Source organism: Uranotaenia lowii, chromosome 3 (genome assembly GCF_029784155.1).
Source record: "Uranotaenia lowii strain MFRU-FL chromosome 3, ASM2978415v1, whole genome shotgun sequence".
NCBI classification, from domain to species: Eukaryota; Metazoa; Arthropoda; class Insecta; order Diptera; family Culicidae; genus Uranotaenia; species Uranotaenia lowii.
This window is the reverse complement of record NC_073693.1, coordinates 349,597,554-349,623,814: the sequence shown is the minus strand read 5'-3', so window position 1 is coordinate 349,623,814 and position 26,261 is coordinate 349,597,554. Positions and strand designations below refer to the sequence as shown.

The following is a 26,261-nucleotide window of genomic DNA, read 5'->3' as shown; positions in this document are numbered from 1 at the left end:
CAATTCAGTTATTTCCTATTTCGGGTAGGTTCGACGTTTAAGGTTTTCTCTATCATGCTACTGCTATAACTGATCAAAATGCAACAATGAGATGCCAACAAAAAGTGTTACCTGATTTAAGGGAAATCTTTAAATGGGTGTGTAGGACTTGACCGTTGGAAGAAATACATAGGGGGAAAAATACGATTTAAATAATGTTCAAAGTAAAGGAAGACATAAGTTACAGAACTACATATACACGCCATTGCGGCTTTTCAATCGAAGCGCATAGGAAAGGAAGACTTAGGGGGAAATGAAATGGTCACACCTCACCTCAGCTTACCATCCTGAGAAGAAATACGCTACTGCAGTAACAATAGTAATAGCATAACTGGTAAATACAAGCTTGAGATCGAATTGGCTCTGTTTGTATGTTTGTAAAGTGTGTGCAATATCAGACGGTTTCCGCTAATTCAAAATATCAAGCCGAATTCACATTGAGTTCAGCTATGGCAAAAATGACAATAAATGTTCCGGGAAAAAACAGAAAGTATTTTGTATCACATTACAGTTTGTTAGCTGGAAATGCAACGAAGGAAATCGAAGCTTACGGGCTGTGGGAGTTTATTAACTAAGCCAAACTACTATACTTTACACAAATATAATAGCTTCACTAATTCCGTTTACTACTACTGCTATAATATATGAAAACTGCTGGTAGCAATATATATTTGAGCTTTTTACTTCTGCTTAGAATCGAATTCGAATTTAATAACTCTCTTTCTCTCCCTTTTCTCAGTGTCTACCTCAAATAACACAACAGTAATTACAATTTATACAACGATATACACAGAACTATACAAAACGAACGACCAAATGATACTCACATCATAGACAACCCTTTTTGAAAGGATTTGCTCAAGATTTTGTTTAATAGGTATTAAATTAAATAAAGCATAAATGCATTACCAATTTAAGGGAAAGATAACGTTGTGTAATGAAATTATCGCAAGAGATATACAAAAGGTTGAACAAACTATTTGGTGTCCAAATATTTTACCATGTTGTGCTTTTGTGCACACATGCAAATAAAACATTAAACCATATTTCGAGAATCCTTGCTTTGATACGCTATGACACATTTGCTTTTTTTTCTGCTCATCTTCCTATTAATACTAACTTAGTATTTGTGTGTATTTTTTTCTTTTAACTGTATAACAAAAGCTAAAATTGTAATTAGAGCAATCGGGCAACAACAAGTGACATTACCGCCAATGTGTATTATCAGTGAATATTCGCTCACATTTCGTTTCTTCATCTTATCTTTTCACTAAAAATAATTTCTATTCGACACAAATGAACCATTGTCTATCGTCTTCCAATACGCTTCTTCGAGGGTATAAAATGCAACTTCTTTTTTTTTTCAAGCAAATAGAGTTGTTGTAATCGTTTAAAATTTTAACTATCTTTTTTTAAATGTGCACGTTACTGATATGATTTTTTGCCTCGCTACCCAAAAAACGAGAGTTCTTTCCCCGGTGTGTCTGTATTATGTTATGCTTAATACCATAAATCATTATAATGAGTATGTCCCTTGGGGCGCTCTTATTGCCGTCCTAATGGCAATGTGATCTTCTACTTTGGAGAAATCCTGATAACGGGCCAGGAGGGATGAAATTTGCCAGACTACATTTACTGCAAACAAGCTTGAATCTTCTCGATCCATTCCTGGGCGCTGTTGGCGTCTACGGCGTAGAAGTTGTATGTACGACGACTCGTTTTCAGCTGAAAGAAAAAAAAGCAAAGGTTATAAGGCGTTTAATTAAGGTAATCCAAACAATGCTTGAGATCGGCTTTATTAATTAAAAACAATAAGTAAAACAAATTCTCTAAGGCAATGGAGTCGAAAGGACAGCTCGTGCGTGATAAAATCTTGCGTATTCATCACGAGAACAAGGATCTTTCGCATCGTTCCATCGCTAAAACGTTGGGAATCGCGAATTCCACGGTGTCATGAGTGATTAAGCGGTTCGAGGAACGATTGACCACCGATCGGAAGCCCAGAAGTGAAGGAATAAGTACACACGCGTAGTTGCCAATCACCTTCAACCGAAACCCGAACGCCTTCGTTCGGGATGTGGCTAAGAAGCTGTACCTAAGGCTTAGTCTGGGCTTCGAACGTTCAAGGTACAAAAGGCCCTTAATCGCGACAAGAAGCAGAACATCCCTCAAAACCCGTACCAGGAAGTTGTACCTCAAAATGGACGACGAAACATATGTGAAGGCCGACTTCAAACAGATCCCTGTTTTTCACGGCCAAGGATAAGTTCAGCATTCCGGGGCATGTCCGCACTCAGAAGATGTCCAAAATTGCGAAAAAAATCCCGGTTTGGCAAGCCATCTGCACATGCGGGAAGCGGAGTGCACCTTTCGTGACAGGTGTACATGAAAGAGTGCCTCCAGAAGCGGCTGCTTCCTCTCTTGAAGGCCCACAACGTCCCAACAATCTTTTGGCCGGATTTGGCCTCATGCCTCTACTCGAAGGACGTGCTGAAGTGGTATGCGGACAATAAGGTCAATTCCGTGCCGAAAATGTTCACCCCTCCCAGCACTCCGTAGTTCCGCCCCACCGAGAAGTACTGGACGATTATGGAGCAGCACCTTCTTAAACGACCTAAGGTAGTGAAGACAGTCGAAGAACTGAATAAAGTATGTGTTCACATGCAAAAAACGGTTGATTCACAGGTAGTGCAGAATCTTATGGCCGGGGTTAAGGCCAAGATGCGAGCATTTCCGTATATACTGTAAATAAAATACGAGTAAAATAGTAAAATGAAGTTGAATAGTTATTTTTCAATCCCTGAAAATTTGACGGCAATCGGATGAAAACTCAAATGTCTTTGGTGAAACATTTGGAACCTTAGACTGGACAATGTGAAGCCAAAGCTTCCTCATTGTATACGTGGAATATCCTCGAATAGTTTGAGACAAATCTCCAGACGGCATCCAAATTATAAGATCAAATAATAGTTAGGATCTGGGGCAAAAATTCAGGTGTCGGGTTCAGAAAGGTGTCGAGGTGTGCATCTGAGATGAGAACCAAATACTTGCTGTCGGAGCCAAGGCCGAAATTCAAACTCAGGGCAGAAAGCCTAGGATTGCCAGCCCCAAAGCTGCTAGCCAAAAGGAAGGAGGAAGACCGGACCACGATCGGAGTAGAATGCCCTTTCGGCGAGGGGGCATTCGAATGTTGTGCGTCCGATCCTAACAATAAAACATACAAAGATAAGACTCTACCTTCTGCGTATGCCGAGCTGATAGATACGTCGCGAACGTTGTGTAGGATACCTCCACCGCCGCGGAGTATCTGAGTAGAACGTGCTCCCTACGACGGAAGCTGCGACTTTCTTAGCAGTCGAACTCGTAGGGGGAAGAGTATTCACGCCGCGGAATACTCTCGGGTAGGGTGACTTCACGCCGTCGTCGAATGAGTTACTCGAGTCGGTGTGGGATGACGTCTTCGCCGGGAATCATCCGAGTTTCGGAAAGCCCCGGACGTGTGCTGTAACAGGTGCGTGTCCAGGATAAGCTGCTCTTGAATCGGCACTCGGACGGGCAAAAAGCCTAGGGTTGCCAGCCCCAAAGCTGCTAGCCAAAAGGGAGGAGAAAGACCGGACCACAGTCGGTGTAGAATGCCCTTTCGGCGAAGGGCATTCGAGTATTGTGCGTTCGATCCTAACAGTAAAACATACAAAGATAAGACCATACCTTTTGCGTATGTCGAGCTGTTAGGTACGTCGTGAACGTTGTGTAGGATATTTCCACCGCCGCGGAGTATCTGAGTAGAACGCGTTCCCTACGACGGAAGCTGTGGGGATAAGACTTGACCTTCTTCGCAGTCGAAATCGTAGGGGGTATTTACGCTGCGGAATACTCTCGGGTAGAGTGACTTCACGTCGTCGGCGGGTGAGTCACTCGAGTCGGTGTAGGATGACGTCTTCGTCGGGGATCATCCGAGTAATTTCGTAAAGCCCCGGACGTGTGCTATGACAGGCGCGTGTCCAGGAAAAGCTGCTCTTGATTCGGCACACGGACAGGCAAAGAGGAGAGTGCCTCGAGCCAAACCAAGCGGAGCCTAGATCTAGAGTCGTTAGAGGAGAGGTCATTGGTCTCTTGCAGTGGTCTCGAACAGAGGCACGAAAGTCGTGCAAACCAAGCGAGCCTTGAGTTACGAGTAAAGGCCGGACCTCGAGTCGTCGGAGGAGAGGTCCTTAATATTGAATCATAACAAGAGGCAGGGTATATATGCTGGAGTTTTGACTTGGAATTGAGTAAGCCGATGAGCGCTTAAGCGGGGACTTGACCTCCCATCTCGGGTACAGCCTTTTATGCAGGTCCGGATGGGAATTATGACCAGAGGCTCTAGGTGGACATTATGGCGCAGAAGTACATAGTATCTAGAGTCGACTAATTGCACCTAAGGACCCAGAGTAGCAAACTGGAACGCGGTGGCTCGCCGTGCCTTGGATTGCCACCGTAAAAAGGATTTATCACTTGAGTGATCAACTATTTAAAAAAAAAGATAGTCTTTGTAAGGTATGAGCGGGGATAAATTTTAACCTTTATATAAAGGGTGAACTTGGACCTTCTTCTAAGCAGAACATTAAGTTCAAAAAGTAAGATCTACCATACCCTATCTTACGGAATGCCATGTACAAAAATGGCGTTAACAATGCTTTATTAAACAGGTTATACTCACATCGAAGAATGCTCTCTCGTCAATCTTTTTCGATGGGACAGGAGCGGCCTGAGGCGGTGCCTGTGCCACTGACTGAACCTCGGCCAATTCTAAAATGAATAAAAAAATCCATATTACAATCCAGCTCCAACAGTTTTTGACTAAACCAACATACCGATGAATCCTTTACAGTTGCTATCTTCCATAGCATCGTAATACCGAAGTTGGTGTTTGTGGGAATCCAACACAAACCATCGCTGTTTCCAGTTCTTCAGAATCGCTCCCCGTTTGTATAGGTAACTGTTGAAAAAAAAAACGACTCATCAATAAAAGCAATGCTTTCAAAAGGGTAGCAGAATCTCACCCCTCATGAGTTCGATCGTCGGCCACGTTACTGCTGAACTGATCGTAGTAATGGTGGCTGGCCGTGTTGGTGGTGTTGACGCTCGACGAGACGCTGTTGTTGTCGCCCTGGTTCCGGGCCAACGTTTGCTGGTTACCCTCGACCGCTTTGTACTTGGTGCAGTTCTTCGGTACCGATTCGGCACACTTCTCGTGGTAGGTGTTGCCACAATCGACGCATCTACAAAGAAAACGTACAATAATTCGAATACAGATTAAAGTTTAAAAACTAAAAAAAAAACTTACCGAAGCCCATTCAGCAGTGGACCCCAGAGCACGTTTCCACAGTGATTACAGTTAATGGGAGCCGAATAGGCGTGCTTCTCGAAGCGATGAGGATGGAGGAAGTTTTCCTGGTGATAGCCTGCCTGCCTTCCACGCATTATAATCTCCAGTGTAGATCTGGAAGTTTGTGAAACAAAATAAAATCTAGCAATTGAAAATACATAAAGGGAGTCTAACCTTTTGTGCAGCAGACGACCATGGGAACGTACCAGGGCCGAACTGAACGAGGCATGTCGCGTCAGCGAATCCGAGTGTGGCAGTTCAAGTTTATCCCAAACTTGGCGCCATTTTTGTGGCAACAACCCGCGCTCGGCTTCGGCGTTCTTAAGCTCCTCCAGCAGCCGCGAGAAAGCATCCGCGTCATAGATGTTCAAGCTGTCGTACCCGACCGATACGACCTTCCGCCTGGGATGCTTGCTAGCCAGACTTCCGCTGCTGCTAACGTAATCGCTGTCCTCATCCAACGTATCATTGCCCACCAGTTCTGGATCGTAGGGTGGTCCTTGGGCCAGCTCCTCATCCAAGAAGTAGGACCAAATTTCCAACACTGAAACTGAACTTTGCGGTCGTAACACTTGTCGTTCCGGATCGGGAGTGTACATGAAGTTGTAGAAGATGGGATTCTTGGCGTGCTGTCGCTCGATGTAATCGAAGAGCGATGGACCAAACTTTTGGGTATTCGAAGCGTGATTGCCGCGGCCAACACCACCGCCTCCGACTCCGCCCGGGTAGATGTTGTCATCATCAGAAACCGTCAATGTTTCCACTACTTGTTTGTGGTGGGAATTGAGCGATCCTCGCTTGTCATCGATGGCGGTGATTCCAAAATCTACCCTTTCCAGTTCACAATCGAATAGGAATGTGCGGAAACGGCAGCTCACGTGATGGTAAGCCAGGAAGCGTAGATAGAATTCGTTGAACTCGAAAGCCAGAGGGAATTGTGACTGAATTTGATGAACTGCGTCCAAGAATTGAAGAAAGGTGGGCGCAAATGGAGAACCGGAGTTACTGTTGGGTTTCAAGTTACTCCGATGGCCAAATCGATGACCGAAAGCAAGCCATTCTTTTTCGATCAGAACACGAAAACCTTCGATAGTTCTATAATGAGGATCAAGGCAAAGCTGGGCAAGAGACGAAATTTGTGCGGTAACATCCCAGCCATCTTCGAGAGCAAGCGTAACACTGGATTCTTGTAGGTCCATGAGATCGACAACGGCACCCGATAGTTGCAGCAGTCCACGGATCTGTTGAAGCCATTCGGATTGTTCCACTAGCTTGGAGAATGTCTGGTCGGGCTCAGTGTTAACACACGATGGTAAACAAGCCCTCATTAGCTTTTTGAACGCGGTTCGCGAGTGCCGCACGTCGGTATAATCCACCGGGATGAACTCGGCGTACATTTCCGATAGTTTGGCTGACTTAGACTGCGATTTTTCACCGAGGAAGTATAATGGCACACGTTGGAAACTGTACTGTTGAGACTGGTCCCAATTGTTGACATCGCGAAGTGTGGTAGCACTCGTATGACCTCCGGGCTTCAAAGAACCCCATTTGTTTTGCTTGGGATTTGATCTGAGTGCCCCGAAGCTGGAAAAGGATGAGTTGTTCATGGAGTAGAGACCAACATTGTTCCGCCGGCCTGCGTCCGGTGTCAAAGTGGAGTTTTCCGTACGGTTCATCAAACTGTTGGCCGTGAGAGCCAAAGAGTCCAATGAAATATTCGAGTCCGAAAGTCCCCACGTATGTCTGATAGTTCGTGTGTGAGGAGTAGTTTTGATTACTGACACAAAATATCGATCTTGTTCTTGGAAGCTTGCAGAGTCAGCCGATGTATTTGTAGCTCCTGGGTGACCCTTGAGCATACTCATAACTCCCTTAGCCAATGGTACCGCCCCTCTTAACAATGTAGCCCCATTTTTATGCCTCCAAGTAGCAACCGGGATGCGATGGTGTTTGTAACATCGTGACAAATTTCTTAACGCATCATCACTGACATCTTTCGGACATACCAACATTGCGGGGTACGTCCTACACAAGCTGTAGTTGCAGTTGATCGAGCTAATGCGATAGCCGGTTTGAACATCACCCAACCCAACTCTGAACCAATCTTTCACATAACTTCTTTCCTTAAGCCTTTCCACATCCTTGATTATCACCCTTGGGATTGTGTCCGTTCCTTCATCCGATCCATCTTCATCTTCTGGATTTTCGTTGATTCCACCTCCGGTACCGTAGGTTTCCTCAAAATCTGCCCCCGGTAAAATATATTTCCGCTTTGTCGCACCTTTCTGTTTAAAGCCAGCTTTCTTGGCCGTCCGAAGCAACGTCTTTTTGGCAAAATCTTTCAAGGTGGCATTCTTTTCTTTGACCTTCAACGGAGTCGGATTACTAATACCATGAGTAGTCGCAAACGCAAAGTGACCAAACTCATCTTCTGGATGCCGAAACCGATTGATATTTTTGCGAAACGTTTCGATCGATTCCTGCATCACTTCTTCATCGAAGGCAACCTTAATCAACTGGAAGGTACACGACCTCAGCTGCATACCTTCCTGCAGGACCTGTTCCAAATGTTGCAGGTAGATCACCGTCAGTCGTTTCTCTTTGGTTAGCGATGATATGGGGAAAGCTCGTACGATACTCTGCTCGCAGCAGTACGGATCGCAGGGCCAACCTTTGAACACTATACGGTAGTTGGTGAGGAAAAGCGCTCCCTCGGCCGGAAGCAAATTCGACATTCCCACGTCTTTGTCTTCTCGACCGTCGGGCAACAGATACACCCGCATCGGTTCCCCAATCATCCCTTCGCCCGTCAGCAGCGATGGATATTGCAGTTTAGGTTTCTGAATGGGTGGTATCCGCTTGGCCTCCCGGTTTACTGCTTCCAGCATTTCGATGTGCATCTGGATCACCACGGGGACCATTTGATGAAGATTGCGCAAATGTTCCGTTGTAACGTTGCCTTCGTTGCAAACACGATCAATAAACTTGCAAACCATTTTGGCAACCGACGATCCAATCTCACCCGGATCATTCTCCTCGAAACCCTCATCGCTATGATCGCTGTGACTGTGCGACTCGATCACGCTATTCGACACACTGGCATCGTCGTCATTGTGGGAATCATACTTTTGCACCTTCCCACTGTTGTTGACGTCCTGCGGTATCAACAGAAATACCATTCGATTAGCGTAATGAATGGCTTGACTGTAGAGGGTCTTCTCTTCTGAACTGCTCAGTTCTTGCTGTTTCTCCACATCTGTGGTGGGCCATTTTCGTATCTGATCTGCGGCAATTTCCAGTGCAGTTGGTTCTTGTGCTCGTGAGACCAGTGCCGGGCCCATTTTGTCCCGTGACAGAGAATGCGACAAACCGTTGTTTTCAGTTGACCAACTGCTGTATGGTTTCTCGGCACTGTGTCTCGGGAGGTACAGTTCCTTGATGAAATTCTGTACGTCATGGTAGAATGCATCCTCCCAGAACTGTTGGTTCCTCCAAACCGGATGGTCCTGTATGCATGTGTAGGCAAACTGGATAACTCCGGTGCAAAGTTTCCGACAGAAAGTGGTCGACAGAGGCAGCAAGGCTGCCGCAACTCCAAACTCATCCTTTGACGAATCGTCCTGCAGAGCGCGGTTCATCAGTTTTACAACTAGATCAAACTGCTGGTGATCCAACTGTTTGTTTCCTTGTGCAATTTTGGCCAGTTCCCTACAGAGTGTGAGCCGAGCGTCCCGTTGTTGTAAAATTCGGAGAACTGCGGGAAAACTTTTCCTTGCTTCGGTAATTTTATTGTCGAAAATGCAATTGATGCAGTTTTTCAAAACTTCTAGCTTTCGAGCACTGTTATATACGACCGGCCTGAGTTCGGGTGCAGGTTTAAGGTATGGTCCCATTGGAACAATTCGAAACGTTGGTCGCAAAGTTTGCAGTCGAGTGGGCAGATCGTTAGCAGCTATACCATCGTTGATCACCTTCTGAACTTCTTGTACATCGATCAATGGCATCGGAGGTTGGTGGATACGTGCATAGGCACCTTCCGGGGGACGTAGAATCTTTTGCTGGTACGGTTGAGGTGAGGGATTTTCATTGGTGAATAACTGTTTGGCCAGATCCTGGATGTGCGTTAGAACGAGGTTTGGATTTTGTGCTTCTTGTTTGAGCAAATCGTTCATAGCACTGTAGAGTTCATCCCATGCATCGCATGGTCGCCAAGGTGGACCCCGTTCCGTGACGAATCCGGTGAAAAACATGCTATCTAAGACCCGTGAGAGGAAATCACAATCCACCAAATCTCGTGCACCCAGGAAGCCAGCCCGGTGGAATTGAATGATCGGCTTCGGGTTGATCCTGATCAAGGTCAGGTAAGATCGATAACCCTGTAGCAATTGAGCGAATAATCTCATAAATACAGCTCTAATCTCTTTGTCCAACATTTCGTCGTTTCTCTTTTCCCGAAATCCAAACACGTTATTGTTGGATGGAAATGCTAGATCAGCTAGGGCCAACTCTGGATGTAGAACCAGCCGTAGCGCACACTCTGTGGATTCCCATAATGATCGTGGTAACTTCGATACCGGCGGAACCAGCGATTCCGGTATATGAATGGAGCCTCCATCGAGATCGGCAATGATGACATCGAGCACCTCGGTCACTTCCGTCAGCAGCGCACTGTGGATACCCATGATGAATGGAGTCGGTGTTGATAATACTTCCACCAGCGGCGCTGGCAGTAACGGAATGTACACATGACTGTAGCGGAATGGATACATGAGAGCAGTCAGTGCGCGACAACTGTCGGTCAGGCGAGAGTAACTGGTCGAGTGGAACAGGATTTTGTGTTCGGTCATCACAGCGCAGAACAGGAGCATCACGTTTTTGATGCCCAACTGATGGAACAGCAAACTTACACAGGACCCCGTTACCGGAAGTGTGTGAGAAAGGGGAGGTTGCAGCACCTGTTTATCACCTGCTCCGATCGAGAAACGAACCTGCGGACCTCCCGGTGGTGGAACCTGTATACATCCGAGTATACTGCCGATCAAATGATGTAGCGGATACTTCAAACTTTCCAGGTAAACTGTATATATCGTCCCAAGGCAGTTTCGGAAGGTTTCGATGTACTCCATGCGGGACACGATGACCAAGCACTTGGGCGCATACATGATGCTGTGGTGGGTAATCGAGGGTGGTCCACTGTTGGCCGCAGCCAGCAGGGCCCTACTCGTCGACGAAAGGTTGTCATCTTCTTCCTCCTCATCGATGGGTTTGCTCGGGGTGATGGCAATGGCCTCGTTGAAACACAAACAGGCACAGTAATGGCGGTTGGCGTCGATGTCCGTGAGAACCGACACGAAGAACTGTGGCTCCTGGCGGACGGTCGAAAGTGACCAGCCCTGTGGTTGGCAAAACTGAGAGGATCAAGGATGATGGAGATATATTTAGTTTTTTTATTCATTGTTTCATACATACAAAGCTCTAAAATTTAATCCGGGATAGTTACCATCTCAATTGCTTGCAAAGGAGAATCGGGCCAATCCTTTTCCGGGAAGCGTTGCAGGATTTTGCCGGTGACACTCCGGAGACCGGTTCCTGCAAGAATCAAGAGGAAAACTCAAATTAGTTTTTGGAACGAGGGGTGGTTGATTTCGGAACTGTGGATGCAAATAAACGATTTGGGTCATGACGTTGCGAAGAAAATCGAATAAACCTTTATACTTTCTCGATTCTGTTAAGTGCTCGGCAACCTTTTGAGTCGGTAGAGCCAAAAACCTCAAATTTTCAAAATTTTAGAGTTTTAAAGAGCCACATTCAAGATTTATTATTGTTTGTTTTTAATAAAAAAAAAAACAAAGTATATGAATGATCAATGAACATTAGTTTTACGAAAATAGTTTTGAACCCGTTAGAGTTTTTTTCTTCTAATTGTTGGATTTTTCTTTTCAATCTGTTTCTGATTACCATTGAGCACATGGATTTTCTTTTGGATCGTCAACTCTTCTAATATGGTTTGACTATATAACAATTTTAATACGTTGGCAAGTATCGAGTCTAGAAAGTTTTAAGTGCATATGATGCTTAAATGAATACTTTGCATGATGTTAACGTGAAAGATTTCAACGTATTTACAAAAGCAGAGTATAATTTCTTCGGCAAAGAAAAGCTTTTAGAAGAATAAAGTAAAGGATTTTTTTTTATTATCAAGCTTATTAAAGACATTCCCCAGATTTAGCTAATTCTTTCCAAATTCAAGAAGAATGAGGAAATATTCTACTAAAATTTATGTTGTCAAAACTTTTAATCTTCAAAAATTGTGCTCCTGACAACTGGTGGAATTTTGAAAGTTCATGACGTCAAGCGAACGTGTCTTCAGAATTTAATGCATCTAGAAAATTTAAAAATCTCATGTTATGTCACATGTGATTTTTCAGTATTGTGCGTCCAATTGAATAAATTTTAATTTTATTACATTGTATATTATTCATCAATGCTTGCTAACGCTTAGATTTTTGGAAAAATGTGGATTGACCAGTATAAATCACTAATAATGAAATTTTGTAGCCTTCATAGGAAATTCGTGAAAAATAATATAGAAACAGTACATTTAACTGGCAAAATCAGTTAAAGGATATTTTTAAAGTTTCAAAACAAAAATCGATAATAATCAATCAACGGTGATTAACTTTTAATCGAAAACAGAAATAAAATTATGTCCGTTACTGAAACTTTGTTCAAAATTTGTATGCTTTTGGTAAATATTGGCTCTACGCTTCATTAAATTTTATATATGTTCAAAGACTCAAAGGTTTACAACAATTGCTTTGGGATGAAAATGTCAATTAAGTTATTGACAACAACTAGTTAGCCTGTGATTAAATTTTTAAATATATTTTCAGAATTGAAATTTTCGTTCACTCTCAGTGCTGATTTGAGTTTGAAAAGCTGTCAAACTTGAAATTTGTAATTCTTAATTCTTTGTTTTGAAATTTTGTATTTCGATTTCATGTATCTGTTCACTTTATTTAAATAACCCGTTATTTATTGAGTAGGCTTTCCAGATTTTTTCTGTACGTATCCGGGCCAAGCAAATCCGGGCATTGGGTTTCTATATTTAAATCTCAAAACCGGTTAATATCTGGACAAATCCAGCAAAAATCTACGTATTTACTATAAAAAGGCAAGAGATAAGCTGAAAAATGAACACACAGAAAATGATTTTTACGAAGGCACATCAGCGACGTTCAAATCTTATATTACAAATTAAAAAAAGGCATGTGAATTTATTTCACTAAAACAAGCTGAAAATTTGAAATTTCGTAAAAATTGTGAATAATCCTGGAAAAAACCGGGCCTTTTTCCTCGATATCCGGGCAATCAGACAGGACCTAGCACTTCCCAATTTTATTTTTAATCTGGGCAAGCCCCGGGTAAAACTGGAATGCTAATGAGGGATGGCCGTAGAAATGAGGGGCGTTTTGGGGGTTTAAACCCTCCCATATGAGGGTCCAGGAAAAGCAAGCGAGGTTTTTTACTCTACACTTAATTTTTAATTCTCAATAGAATTTTAATTATTGAGTGAGCTTATTCAAGAGTAACAAACTTGACTTAGAACTGATGCAACAACCTCAAAATTCAAGTTCAGAATTCTGCAACACTTTTTCAAAATTTTCTCGCTTGTTGTTTGAAACTCAATTCTTTATATTAAACTTAAAATAAGATTAAATTCATTCCGGAAAAATGTCGAAATCATAATTGTAATTTATATTTTGAATTCTGTTTAAGACTTTTAATTTGTAATTCGATAATCATTGGAAATTTTGAAAAGATATACAAAGTTTTGGATCCTGGTTCAAGTAATGTTTTGCATTTCATAAAAATTTGATCCATGAATTTGAGAATAGCATAAGCATTTTCAGAATTTAAATAATAATTTTCAGAATTTAGGAAAAAATATTAGAAACCATCCCGAGTATTTGTTTCGTTTTGAGATTCGAAATTCTTGAATTTAATTCTTATGCGAAATTCAGGTATAGCCATGCTTTGAAATGGCGATCCAAATCTGAAAACTTGGAACCAGATCTTCATTCGAAACTCATATTTAAATTCAGATGCACAGGTCGGATGAAAAAAAAATAATTGAAATCCAAAACATCAAAATTTTAATTATAGAGTTCATGGATGAGTCCTCTGAAACATATTTCACGTCTCGGTTCATTCATTAGGTATTTGATTCCGATTTGAAATTAAGATTATGAAAACGTATTGAAAAGGATTGATATTAAAAATTCAAATTCCAATTCAGATGGTAAATTACTCTTACTATCAACATAAGAATATCAAGATTACTAATCCATTGAAGAATCTAAATCTCAAGAGATCCCAAACGTGTAATGTTGATAGGTAACGTAATTTCAAATTTTAAGCTGAAGATCACAAATGTAAAGCGAAATTTGATTTTATTTGGAAGTTTGTTTTATAATAAAAAATACTGATTTCCATTCATTTTTTTTCCACAGGATTTATGTTTGGAATTGATTTTAAGTGAAGAATGTTTGCCGAACCTTCATGTGAAATAATTTGCAGGGAATTTTACATTTCCTCGGTGTTTTGATAAGTTTTTTCTATGAATCGCAGTTTTTTAGATATTCAAATTTTGAACTTAAATTTTGAATTTGGATTTGCAAGAATCAGACTTGAAAAGCAAAATTTGGATATTTTATTGAGGGCAAAAAATTGATTGCAAATGTTTTAAATAGAAAATTATGAGGGTTACGTTGTTTGATAACAAAACAGAGACAGTCTTAGATAAATTTTTTTAATATAAATGAAAAACTTTGATTTTCCTGTGTTTGTGTTCGATTGATTAAAAAATATACAAACTCTTTGGAAATAAATGATCTGATGATAATTAAATTTTGTTATATCAAAACAGTTATTCTTTGCATTTACGGTTAATGGTAAACTAATTCTTGATCTGATGCTTCAATACAGTAAAAACAAAAAAATTGTAAAATTAGGCTTTAAAAATGCTATTTTGCCATTTGGTCCTTTTCGCTTGTTCCTACAGGATGCAATTTTAAAATTCTCTCCTGATTCTATGAAAGCCCGTATGCCAGGTCACAATGCTCAATTATCGCTTTAGATTATCAATATTTTATTCAAAAAAAAAAAAATATTAGCGCAGTTTACTAAAAAGCACCAGCTTTACATCAAAACAGCCGCATGCGCCAACCTATTTGTCAATGCGATTAGAAAATTATAAGAAATAAGATTCTACTTGTATGATAATTTTTTTAACATTTTAAGTAAGTGTTTTTTTAAGTAGTTGTAATTTTCAAAATACGTTTTAATATTAAGTAGAAACAAACTAAAGCCAGAATAGAACTCGATATTCAATTGCAAAACATATCGGTGCGTATCTTATTTGAATAATTTCTCATTGACTTCATTGTGTCATGTCGGTCGGTGGTAGCTACCAAACACCTCGTTCAATCAACGATAACGAACCCTAACTGGTCGGCCCGACGAACGGTGTCGAATTTGTTTGACTCTATGATCAAATCATATCGATTTCATTGATTGAAGGTGTATAAACGAAATCGAGTAGTGAATGCTCTCTCGGCATCGGTGACCGACCATCGACAGCCTCACACTCTATAATTGAGGCGTAACTAAAACTTAAATCAAACCGAGAAGACAGGTGCGCATTGGGGTAGCAGCGCAAGGAGGCTGCACCGGTGACCTAAAAATGCGACCGGCCGGCCTGAGCCCGGTAGTAAGTTCACCCTCATCTCCGGGTAAGTATCTGCTGAAACCGGAGAGTTGGGGCGTGGAGATCGTTACGTTGCCATACTAATAGTAATACCGCAATCTTTTTTTGATTGCGCGAGTGCTCCTTGAACTCATCATCTGTTTTGCTCGATTACGCGGCTTTTTATTGTTGCGAGTGCAAGTGGATGGCACTTTTTATGTTTTTTTTTTGGTATGCTGCGTTTCATTCCATCTCTAGTTACACTCGCTTTGATGCGAGGAGTTTTTTGGTAATTATTTCGATTTATATGTTTGACTTTTTGTGTTGATTCCAGCAGATAATGAAATGCGTAGGTAATGTGACTTGAGTACATGACGTATGGTGGAATTTTCGATCAACTGATGTACACATATTTGTTCTAGAAATACCTACGTATTTCAATTAAACGTGATAATTTATAGTAGCTCTAGCTCAATTTTAAAGCCATTAATCCCTCAACACTTAATTGTTAAAAAAAATCTCGTACATCATTATAAAAAAACTCTAGAAGTTTTTCCACTAGTATTTTATCCAATATGTTAATTGTAGTGATCCAAAACAAGGTGTATGACCCGGAATGAAAACCTTGGGCGCTGAAATCGTTTTTTTTTGTCTGCCAGAAGACCTCATGCCAAATTTCAGCTCATTTGGTTTACTTTGGGGGGTCTCTTAATGACTCTCAACTTGAGTTTGTAGATATGATATAATTTTTGTGGATATGGATGATCGCATTTTTGAAGAAATGCCTTCCATCAGGTTCTGCACAGTAGCTTTTGTGCATTTCCTGGATGCTGCCTTCCAATTTTTCTCGAATTCTTCCATGCTTTAAGAAACTTTCCCTTTTTTCCTCAAGGTCCTCTTCACAATCGCCCAGTTTCGTTCAATCGGTCGGAGATCTGGACATTTTGATGGATTGATGTTTTTCTCGACGAATTCGATGTTATTGTCTGGAAGCCACTGCAGTACAGGCTTGACGTAATGTGCAGATGCCAAATCCGGCAAGAGAGAGGGTGATACTGATACTTTTTCTAGAGGGGCAGTACCCTTTGTGAAGAAAATACTTGACTGCAGATCACAGGTACAAATAACTTGCCTTGCCATACTAGAACCATTGATCACATTGACATGACACTTTGAAACAAAAATTCAACCATTTTCAGGCTAATTTTGTTGACAAATTTTGCAGCCCCGCAATACAAACGGTAGGTGGCGAACCTGCAAAATTTGACAAAAAATGCCCTGCAGGAAAAATGTACCTGTTTAGCCCGATGTTATCGTAGAAATTCCCCTTTTTTTAAAGCTGGGTGGCATTTTCTAACTGGGATAGCATTTCTACAAATCGATCGATGCGCAGTCTGGAATCGATATTGCGTACTCTTGGATAAATTATCCAACAAACGAAATCGAGTGTCCAGTCAGTAGGCCAGTACTAGGACCTTCTGCCCAATGTTCCGAAAATTACTCAATTTTCGTGAGCGACACTGAAACGTTTTCAACAGGGAGAGCAAAACCAAAATTGTTGATTGGTTTCTCTCCTAACGGGACAAAGGTTGTGTTTGACAGCGCTGCTCCGTCCGAGAATCAAAGAAATAAGATTTGAAGAATAGAGTTCCTCCTTCAGTTGGAATCAGGGTTGCCAAAAAATATTTTTTTTTTAAATCAGGAAACTGGTGAAATAAAAATCAGGCTACGTTAAAGCAACGGAAATTTTGCTCAAAGTGATGGCCTTTTTTTGGTCATCACTCCACAGTTTCAGTCTGATATGTGTTCTGAGCCTACTTTGTTGAATAATTCTACTGAATCAAAGCAATCGAAAGATTCCCTCTAATACTTTTTTTAAAATAAGAACTAAAGGGAATCTTTCGATTGCTTTGATTCAGTCACATTTTCACTTTAACCTTTTAACAGTTGCTTACTACCCATTTTTCATCACATTTGCAAAAATCAGGCAAAATCAGACATATTTTCAAAAATCAGGAAAATTCAATGGCTTATTAGGTTGTCAGGCTGAGCCTCGAAAAATCAGGCAAATCCCGAAAAATCAGGCACATTGGCATCTCTTGTTGGAATTCTCAACTGAGAGAGGAGCTACCCGATTTTCAGTTTTTTGTTTAACTCACTCACTGGTACGCAGGCAGCATGAATCGATGCAACTGATGCCAGGCCAGCCGTCAAATGACAAAAAGTAGCCATAACTGGCGATATGAGGCCCCGCTCCTCAAGCCATGATCAACAATACAACAACAACAACAACAACGATGCCAGGTCACATTGATTGAATTTGAGTGAGTGAGTGGCTTTTCGAATTGGATCATGTATCACTAGAATTTTCGTTTATCCGCAGAATCCCGTTAATTTTTTCGTTAATCCTTATAAAATGCGTAGGAAATTTCGAAAGTCCGTAGATTTTGAGCATCGATCCGTAGCTCCGTAGAAATGCTGAATTCCGTAGATCTACAAAGGATCCGTAGATCTGACAACGCAGTATTAGTAAGTATCTCACTCACTTCTTATACACCAGGTAGTGAGATTGAGTGATCGACTTTGATGCGAATCAGCTTTCGCTTTTGTTTACATCTCGCATTGTCGTTTTGTCGACTCTATAGGGAATTACAGTTCCTGGCATTGACTCTCTGAATCATCCCAATGCTGGTTTAGAATTTTTTAGCCAGATCACGCGTTGACACCCATCGGTTACGTTTGATATGAGTGACCACTTTAACATCCAACTGGGGCTGACTGGAACCTGGTTTTCTTTCGGATCAAGGCAGATCCTTCAAGGACGACACGTTGACATATTTGTCGATGATATTTTTCACGCTTGTATGGTGTACTTTGAACCGTGTTGCGATTTGATTGTAGATAACACCCTTTTCAGTGCACCAAGTGGGCAGAATTTTTTTTTCTAGTTTCAAGATCATTACGAACCATAGCGAAGATGAAAAAACTAATCTAAACAAATTGATTGCACAATACTTTTTAACCCAAATCCGCTCTTGAGTGTTAATGTGACACTATTGCAAGTTTGGCGGCATTTGACTTTATTCTGGTGCATCCAAATAAAAAAAAATCTTCGAAGACCCTCAATGAATTCTTTAAATCCTTAATTTTGCATCATTACTTTTTTACGGACACACCCTGAAAACGGAGGAAAAAAACTCCCTAATCAGACCTTGAGTGTCAATTTGACACTCCTCGCTTTAAACCTCTATATTGTAACCATGTGAAAGTTACTGTTCAAGATTACTAAGATTCGTCGCGGTAACGTTGAATGTCGAGGAAGTGCTAGTAATTCAGTGGAGAGTGAAACGGACCAGCCTTTAGACCTCGAATATCCCGGACGCAGCCCAGTGGCATGAAAGTGACAGGCAGGGCCTAGCATGCAACAGAGGGCAGCATGAGCGTGCTATAATGGAGCAGGGCCGCAGTAAGGATGAAAGGATCACGGAGCAAGAGGCAAGAAAAAGGGTCAGCAACGCATCGTGAAAACCTAATTCAAGTGTGCGTGAAAAACCGGCTAGGTAACCTCATAGCCTCATACTTATGTACCCTACCTGACGCCATTTTGCTTTCCTCTACTGTTCACCAGGACCCGAGGTTTTAGTTAGAGATCTCCATCGCTCGTATTCCTCTAAACCCCTACAAAGGTCTACCAGAAGTGCCTCCGAGGAACCTTAGCAGCCCGCCGTAACCACTTGGTAAGCTCCACCACGCCGTGCCAGAGTCCGACACTACCAATCCACCAAAGCCAGGAGTGTGCCTCCTTCAACAACTACAAAGAGACACGGGACATCCGACGGTGAAAGAAGGGGTTAACTATGGACGAAGAGTCCGAAGCAGAAGTGTAAGGTAGGAGAGTTTTTACACAGTCACTGGGGATAGTTGAAAAATTGTCGACAAGTTAGAATAAAGGTTGGCTCGAAATTGAATTTAGATACTAGTGTTTCCTTGCAGGCATCTGAGCATCTGAGCATCTGAAGGGGAGTCTTAGTAGTGCGGCAGTAGCCAACCCACGGTTACAGTATCTCTCTTGTTTCTCAACCCATTTTTGCAAAACTTATAGTTTTGGAAACCTCGTAATGTAACTCAATTATGTATTTTAGACAATATTCAGCTACAACACTTCAGTTTTCCGTTATTCAAAGTATAAGAAAAAAATCGAAAAATTGTCTATTTCGAACCATCTTAAGAGCGACTCCAACGGTAAAGGCGTAAATATCAATTTTAGGTATACCAGTTTTAGCACAATTTTAAATTTCGGAATCGGCTTAAACACGCACTCCCCACCGGTGTGATAGCAAACTTGAAGCGGATACCCTTTTATTGCAGACTTTCATTAATTGAGAAGAATAAACCCTATGCATTAGAAAAATTGCATTAGTTTTGAGTTTTATGGTTCGACTGTTTTAAAATATATTCTATGAATATTATTTTTGGTGGAACCGTCATTACGTTTATTGTACCAGGAGTTCATTAACTATAAAACCGAAATGACAAAAAAGGTCAATTGAAACAAAAAAAAAACTTTTTTTCTTTAAAAATTTTATTAAATAAATAAAATTTCTTTGAATCAATGGTTAAAAAACAAATCAATGGCTACAATTTTCTCACCGTGAACCCCAAACGTCAAATTCGTTCCGTTGTATGATTTCAAATCCTGTTCCAAATTTGCATGAATATAGAACCACCGGTGCCAGACGGACTGTTTTAGTGTGGTCCAAATCCGTGTTTTGCATACACCGTTGGGACCGGCCTAAGATTTGGTCGTTTTTGCCGCCTAGGCCCACCCAATTTCGGAACGAACAAGCAGCTGCTAGCGGTAGTTTGCGCTGACTTGTGTATGTTCAGAAAGTATGTAATATTTGAATTTATCATATTTTTTTAAAGTATCGCAGCGATAATGTAATTACACAACTAGAAGCGGTATGAAATTACCTTTCTGGTGAATATAAATTTATAACCAAAATCTCGCATTTTGAATTTAATAATGAATTTAAAATCTGAGAATTTTCAAATTGACAAAAGGTTCAAAAAAGTTATCTTTGAAAGTTCGTTAAAAAATCTGTGTTTTATATTTCGAAAATCTAAAAATGCAAAAATGTGCAAAATTATGTCTACTTTTTAATCCTCTTTTCAAAATGTATCTGGTGTTACTTAAAAAAATTTTTACACCACTTTTTTTGTGGTCTTAACAAATTAACTCCAGCTTTCTTGGACATTAATTGAATTTTTTTAAGCATTCCGTAGCTGATCTACAGTTTTTTCCGAAGCACATTTTTTAACAATTTTTTTCTTAGACTTTGAATAACGGAAAATTGATGTGTTTTAGGTGAATGTTGTCTGAGGAACATAATTGAGCTACATTACGAGATTTCCAAAACTTTTTTTTTTGTAAAAATGGATTGAGAAACAAGAAGGATATGTATATTGGTTTTAGTCAGGAATGTCAAAATGACACTCCAGGGACTGTAATGGGTAGAAATTTCAGCGACGGATGAGGGTAAAACATGTATAAATAAACTTTTGCTTGCATGCACACAGCTAATATGACATTTCGATACAATTCTTATAGGACCAGAAAACTTGAACGCTACCAGATGAGCTATAATTGTATGGTGATGAAATTATCTTAACTTCATATAATCAAACCGAGTTGAAAGCTGAGCTACTCAATGCAAAGTTCTTTGAATATTTTGCTAGATTCTAGAGGAATTCCAGATCCGGTATATATTTTTTTAAATTGTTTATCGTAACATTAAATTGCAGAGCATTTATAAATTGGCTCAAAAACGATTGGTTGGTTTTAAAGGTTACAGAAAAATCATGTTACTTAGTCAGAACAACATATGAAAATTCCGATACAAACCTAAAAATTAAAATTTTGTCGTGAAAACTCATGGATGCGTTTGAACCAAACTAAGAAAGGTCTCAGGGTTTGAGAAATACCAAAATGACCCCAAATCGACTAAGTTTATTGTCTCAGCAATGGGTCCATCACCTTAACCGTCCAAAGCTGTTCGGGTCAATATGACCCGAAGCGCATATTTCAAACATCTTCATTATCATCCCAATATACTGAAGAACTGCGAATTTTGAAAGACTATGTATGTTCTATGAAAATAATGATCAAATAAACGACAATAAATTAAAATTTGAGTTTTGAAAATCGGTTCATTGAGAAATGAAATACAGCTAAGCAAAGACAAAATTGGATGTAGTTTTTTTAAAGTAAGATTTTTTTCTACCGAAAGATCGGATATAGCGGTCAAAACTTTCATTGGACTCCAACATATCTATACATTTTTGGAAAAATGGATTCTTGACAATTTCAAACATCAAAGAAACACTTAAATACAGCCTTTCTGTCAAAAGTTATGAGTATTTTAAAAATAAAATTGATTTTTCGGACTTTATACATTCTGAACCAGTTTCTGATAACCTGTTAATACATATCGACTTTATTTTTAAATCTTGAGTAATTAGAATAAATTACCTTCACAATGAATATAATATTATCAATATCGGTTAACATTTACAGCCACGAGAACGAAATCAAACCTCAACTAAAATTTCCCCGAAACGGATATTTAGCGAACGGCTTTGGAAGGTTAAGAAGGCTAAAGACTTAAAAGTGTTTTTCTTCAGAGATGACATTCAAATCCGGTGGACTCATTCGGCGGCACACGCAGCTTCTTTGAGTAGGTATGAACATTAACAGCGTTTTTTTTTCGCTGCCGAAGAAAAAGACGACGCGAGAGCTGCCGGGGCCTCATCCGATCCAGGGTTGGTATTTGACCTTGACAGAGAGAAGACGTTCGAAAGAACGAACGACCGCACGAATGTACTTATGTACAGAACCAAATCGAACCGTCATCGCGACGCGACACGACGTCTTGGTGGATGCTTGTTATTAAGTTTGCCTATACAGCTCTCTAAATAGCTCATCGTCACGCTTTCCATTGTTCGGGGTCACTAGAGTCGTCGTCACTCGTGTCACAACAACACCAGCTTAGTAAGAGAAGAGAAGTGTATATGTTGATGCAGGAACGTTCCGATTCGAACCGGCTACAAGATGTTAGGGTAAACAAAAAACAAAAACATCGCTTTTCAGCGTCACCGGTTGTCGTCGGATGTCAGGTTGATTACCATGGTCTGGTAAACGCGTTCTTGTAAACTTAGCAACGAATTCCTAAAAGGATGAATGGCTCAAAATCAGAAGTTCGAATTAAAATTTGAAAACCACGATCCCAAAAAGAATTCTTGAACAGGAATTAAAATTCCCATTTAAATATCCCTGAAGAATATCCTCAAAATATCCTTTAAATGTTGCATTTAAAAATTAGCCGTTCGTAAACCAGTCGTACAACATGCATGCTTCATACTGTACCACCTAGGTGAATAACGAGTCAATGGGCCAGTAGTAGTCAGTCACTGACTTCCGCTGCAGTGAGCTGCTTTTATGCTTTTCTTTCTGCTGCGTTCGGCTGAATTATTGTTTACTGGTTCGTCGTATATTTCACTTTCGTTTGGTTGGCCGCCCGGTGACGTGACCGTCTGTTTTTCCTCCTTGCTTTTGCTTTAACGAATGTTACACGACGAACCCTCTACCTTTGAATAAATCGTGCCAAGTCGGGTGTTTTCAATTTTTGGAACTAGGATAGCAGTATTTCGCGAACCAATGAATAACAACACTTTACGAATCAAGCCGATACATTCGTCGTTGAATTTAGTGGCGGTCGATGCCACCAGTCATCCGTAACATATATTGGGCGCTTAACTTGTTAATGGTAGCTCACTGTTCAAAGTATTATTAGTTTTGAGCTGAGGTTCACAAACCGATTCAAGCCTAGACTTACATTTATGTTGAACCCACTCAATACTGGGAATAGCACAACTGGAGATTGTATAAACTGTGTTTTTGAGGAAGTTAATTGCATAAATTTTAGTCGATCAAGTCAATGATTACAAAGGTTACGGAGCTACAGTTGCGTTCAAAAAAGAATGAAATAGCGTGAAGCTGCACACCCACTTTCAACTTCGATGAGCTGCCATTTATCTATCGATTGATATTTTTTAATGAAAATTTCACACAATCTAGTTCAAATATTCAACTAACACTCTACGAAATTTGAAGTCTTTGCAATGACGGGTAACAAAGATAGAGCTATTTCCGTAAAAAAGGGAAATTTGGAGTTGCTTCACTAAACTTGCTGTATCAACAATTTTCATTCAAAAATCTAGAAATTTGGCCCAAAGATGTAAAGATTTTTTTAACTAATACCAGGCCAAGTTTCGTCAAAATCGATGAACGTGATCAAAAACGGTGGCGGATAGAAAATCAGGTTCATTATCGCCCAACATACGATTTCATTCTTTTTTGGACTGATGTTTGTATGGAAAGCATCGTTATCCATGTGTTCTTGGTTTTTTCTCTCACAAAATCTAAATTTATTACAAAGGAGGTTGTAAATTGATAGAAACTTCAATCCTGCTTTGATTATAAATAGAAATTGTTCCAACAGAACTGGTATTGAAACACAATTACTCGCTTTAATTGTGTATCAAATTTGTTTATCGGAATAATTAGCAGGTCATTTCTGAAACTCTGTTTTTCTTATTTTGAACTCTGTTGAAACGTTTACTTTTCCAAAACAATGCACGAATGAAGTTTTCATCAGTTTACTACATTCTTTGTGATAAGTTTTGATTTTGTGAAAGAAAAAACCAAGAACACATGGATAACGATGCTTTCCATACAAACATCAGTCCAAAAAAGAATGAAATCGTATGTTGAACGATAATGAACCTGATTTTCTATCCGGCACCATTTTTGATCACGTTAATCGATTTTGACGAAACGTTAATCGACTCTGCCTGGTATTAGATCAAACATTTTTACATCCATGGACCAAATTTCAAGATTTTTCAATAAAAATTGTCGAAGATACAGCAAGTTTAGTGAAGCAATTCCAAATTTCCCTTTTTTTACGGAAATAGCTCTATCTTTGTTTCTCGTCAATGAAAAGACTTCAAATTTCGTATAGTGTAAGTTGAATAGTTGAACTAGATTGTGTGAAGTTTTCATGAAAAAATATCAACCGAGAGAAAAATGGCAGCTTGTGAAAGTTGGAAGTGGGTGCGCAGCTTCACGCGATTTCATTCTTTTTTGAACGCAACTGTAGATTGTAATAGGCTGGAACAAATATCAATTTCTTCTTTTGTCACCCCCCCCCCCCCCCCCCTTCGAAATTTCCAAAAACCCGAAGGGGGAAATAAATAAAGTAGAATATTGACCTTTTCAACTATTCGGCCAAACGAATATTCGGCCGAATATTCGGCCGAATATTCGGTCGAATATTCTGTTTAGCTTTCAATAGAAATATTTCGATTTCTACTGCCATTTCTAATAGAAATCTTCTATTTCTGCCATCTTAATGTCTCTCATGTTTTAAGTCGATTATTTCCAACCAGATGTATCAGACCTTTTTTTAGTAGAGGCCTCTTTGATCCTCAAAATGTCACCATAAGCTGAAAGGACATCAGATGACTCGTCGCTTCTAAGACGTTTATCACAAAAAAGATTGGATTCCAGGGAAATCAATGACAAAACATGTCAAAATATATGTTAAGCTATTTAAAATTGTTTTTTTTTTTATATCGAATAAGATGAATGTCTTATTTTTGCTAGATATCATCAACATAGTTATCAAAAAGAACGATGATTTTTAACCTTAAGTATACAATACTTTCTACGACATGTATCCGAACGGTGGGCCTGAACGATTTTTCGAAAAACTTGTAAAAAAGGGAAAATCTGAACAGAATCTAGGCATTATTCTCAAACAAACAAAAGAAAAAAGAATCAAAATAAATAGAAATTTAAAGTTTTCATCGAATTACAACAGCAGTGCCCTAACGTATAAATTTACTCTATCGTTCTAACGAATGAATTTACTCTAGAAAATCGTTTTGTAACAGAAAGTTATAAAAATTTCAAAGATATATTTGATTTCTGAATAAACCCGGATAAAATCCGGAAAATTATAACAAAGAACATGTGGCCCTCCGGTCAGATTTAACTTTTCCCTAATTCTTTATTTGGGTTGTTGGAATGGAAAACCTGGATATATCCAGGCTATATCCATATTGAGTAAAATTTGGAATAAATGATAATCAAAGTATAAAGTTATCTTTAGTGAAAAATACACGGATACATCTAAAATGTTTGACTAAAATCATAAGTTTTTGATGATTTTTAAGGTTTTTCAACATTACTTTTGGAAAATTTATAAATTATCCAACATCAGTTGAAAAATTCAAGAAGTCTGTTTTTGTATAGATTAAAAAAGATAAATATTCGGCCTATTCGGCCGAATACCTAGCTCAACTATTCGGCTAGCCGAATATTCGGCTTAACGGTTTTTTGGCGGTATTCGGCGCCGAATATTCGGCCAACCGAATATTCGGTACATCTCTAGTTTAAAGTAATTTATGTAAATTCCTATAAAACATTCCAATATCTGAAAGTTTACAAGACTAAAAATTAAATTTAAGAAGGTGGGAGTTATTTCACCTTTTGTTTTCTTGATTTCATTGAATTATTCAATAAAAAATTACTTGATTTATAAGTTTTGTGCAACAATATAATATGAAATCTTGTTGCATACAAGCTTCCGTGCAATTTATTCCAATTTATTTGTTTTTCGCATTATTTTTTATTGTCCCCCCCCTCGCAATGTCCCAACTCCGAGTGACAAAAGAAGGATTTGAAATTTGTTCCGGCCTAATTTATGATAATCAACAGAAACGATTGTTATAACAACACATTCAAGTGTATCTATTCAAGCGTGCTAGAACTGCCTCATGGGGGGAGGGGGGGATGATTTGGTGACAAATTTTTTCATATAACATTTTTGCTTGAAAAATGCATACATAAAGAATATTAAAAAAGTGAGATAATAAGAGTATCTGATTATTCGGGTTTAAGTTCTTTTATATTATTAGTTTTTCATTTAAAATCATTACTTTCGATAATAGGTCCTAAAAGTGTTCAGTTTTTTTAAGCTT

The 26,261-nt window shown here is 39.6% G+C and overlaps 1 protein-coding gene across 3 annotated transcripts in view; it reads right to left on the bottom strand.

The window, feature by feature from the left end:
• Positions 1 to 1,239: 1,239 nt before the first annotated feature.
• The window catches only part of LOC129750658 (myotubularin-related protein 13), a 63,733-nt gene continuing 38,711 nt past the window's right edge, over positions 1,240 to 26,261 (bottom strand). For all 3 annotated transcript variants that reach the window (XM_055745663.1, XM_055745662.1, XM_055745664.1), the window contains exons 3-9: positions 10,908 to 10,996; positions 5,582 to 10,815; positions 5,366 to 5,521; positions 5,082 to 5,300; positions 4,893 to 5,017; positions 4,739 to 4,827; positions 1,240 to 1,764 (exon numbers count right to left, since the gene is read on the bottom strand). In XM_055745663.1, the coding sequence (XP_055601638.1) occupies positions 1,672 to 1,764; positions 4,739 to 4,827; positions 4,893 to 5,017; positions 5,082 to 5,300; positions 5,366 to 5,521; positions 5,582 to 10,815; positions 10,908 to 10,996 (6,005 nt within the window). In that variant the 3' untranslated portion in view covers positions 1,240 to 1,671. The remainder of the gene's footprint in view (positions 1,765 to 4,738; positions 4,828 to 4,892; positions 5,018 to 5,081; positions 5,301 to 5,365; positions 5,522 to 5,581; positions 10,816 to 10,907; positions 10,997 to 26,261) is intronic.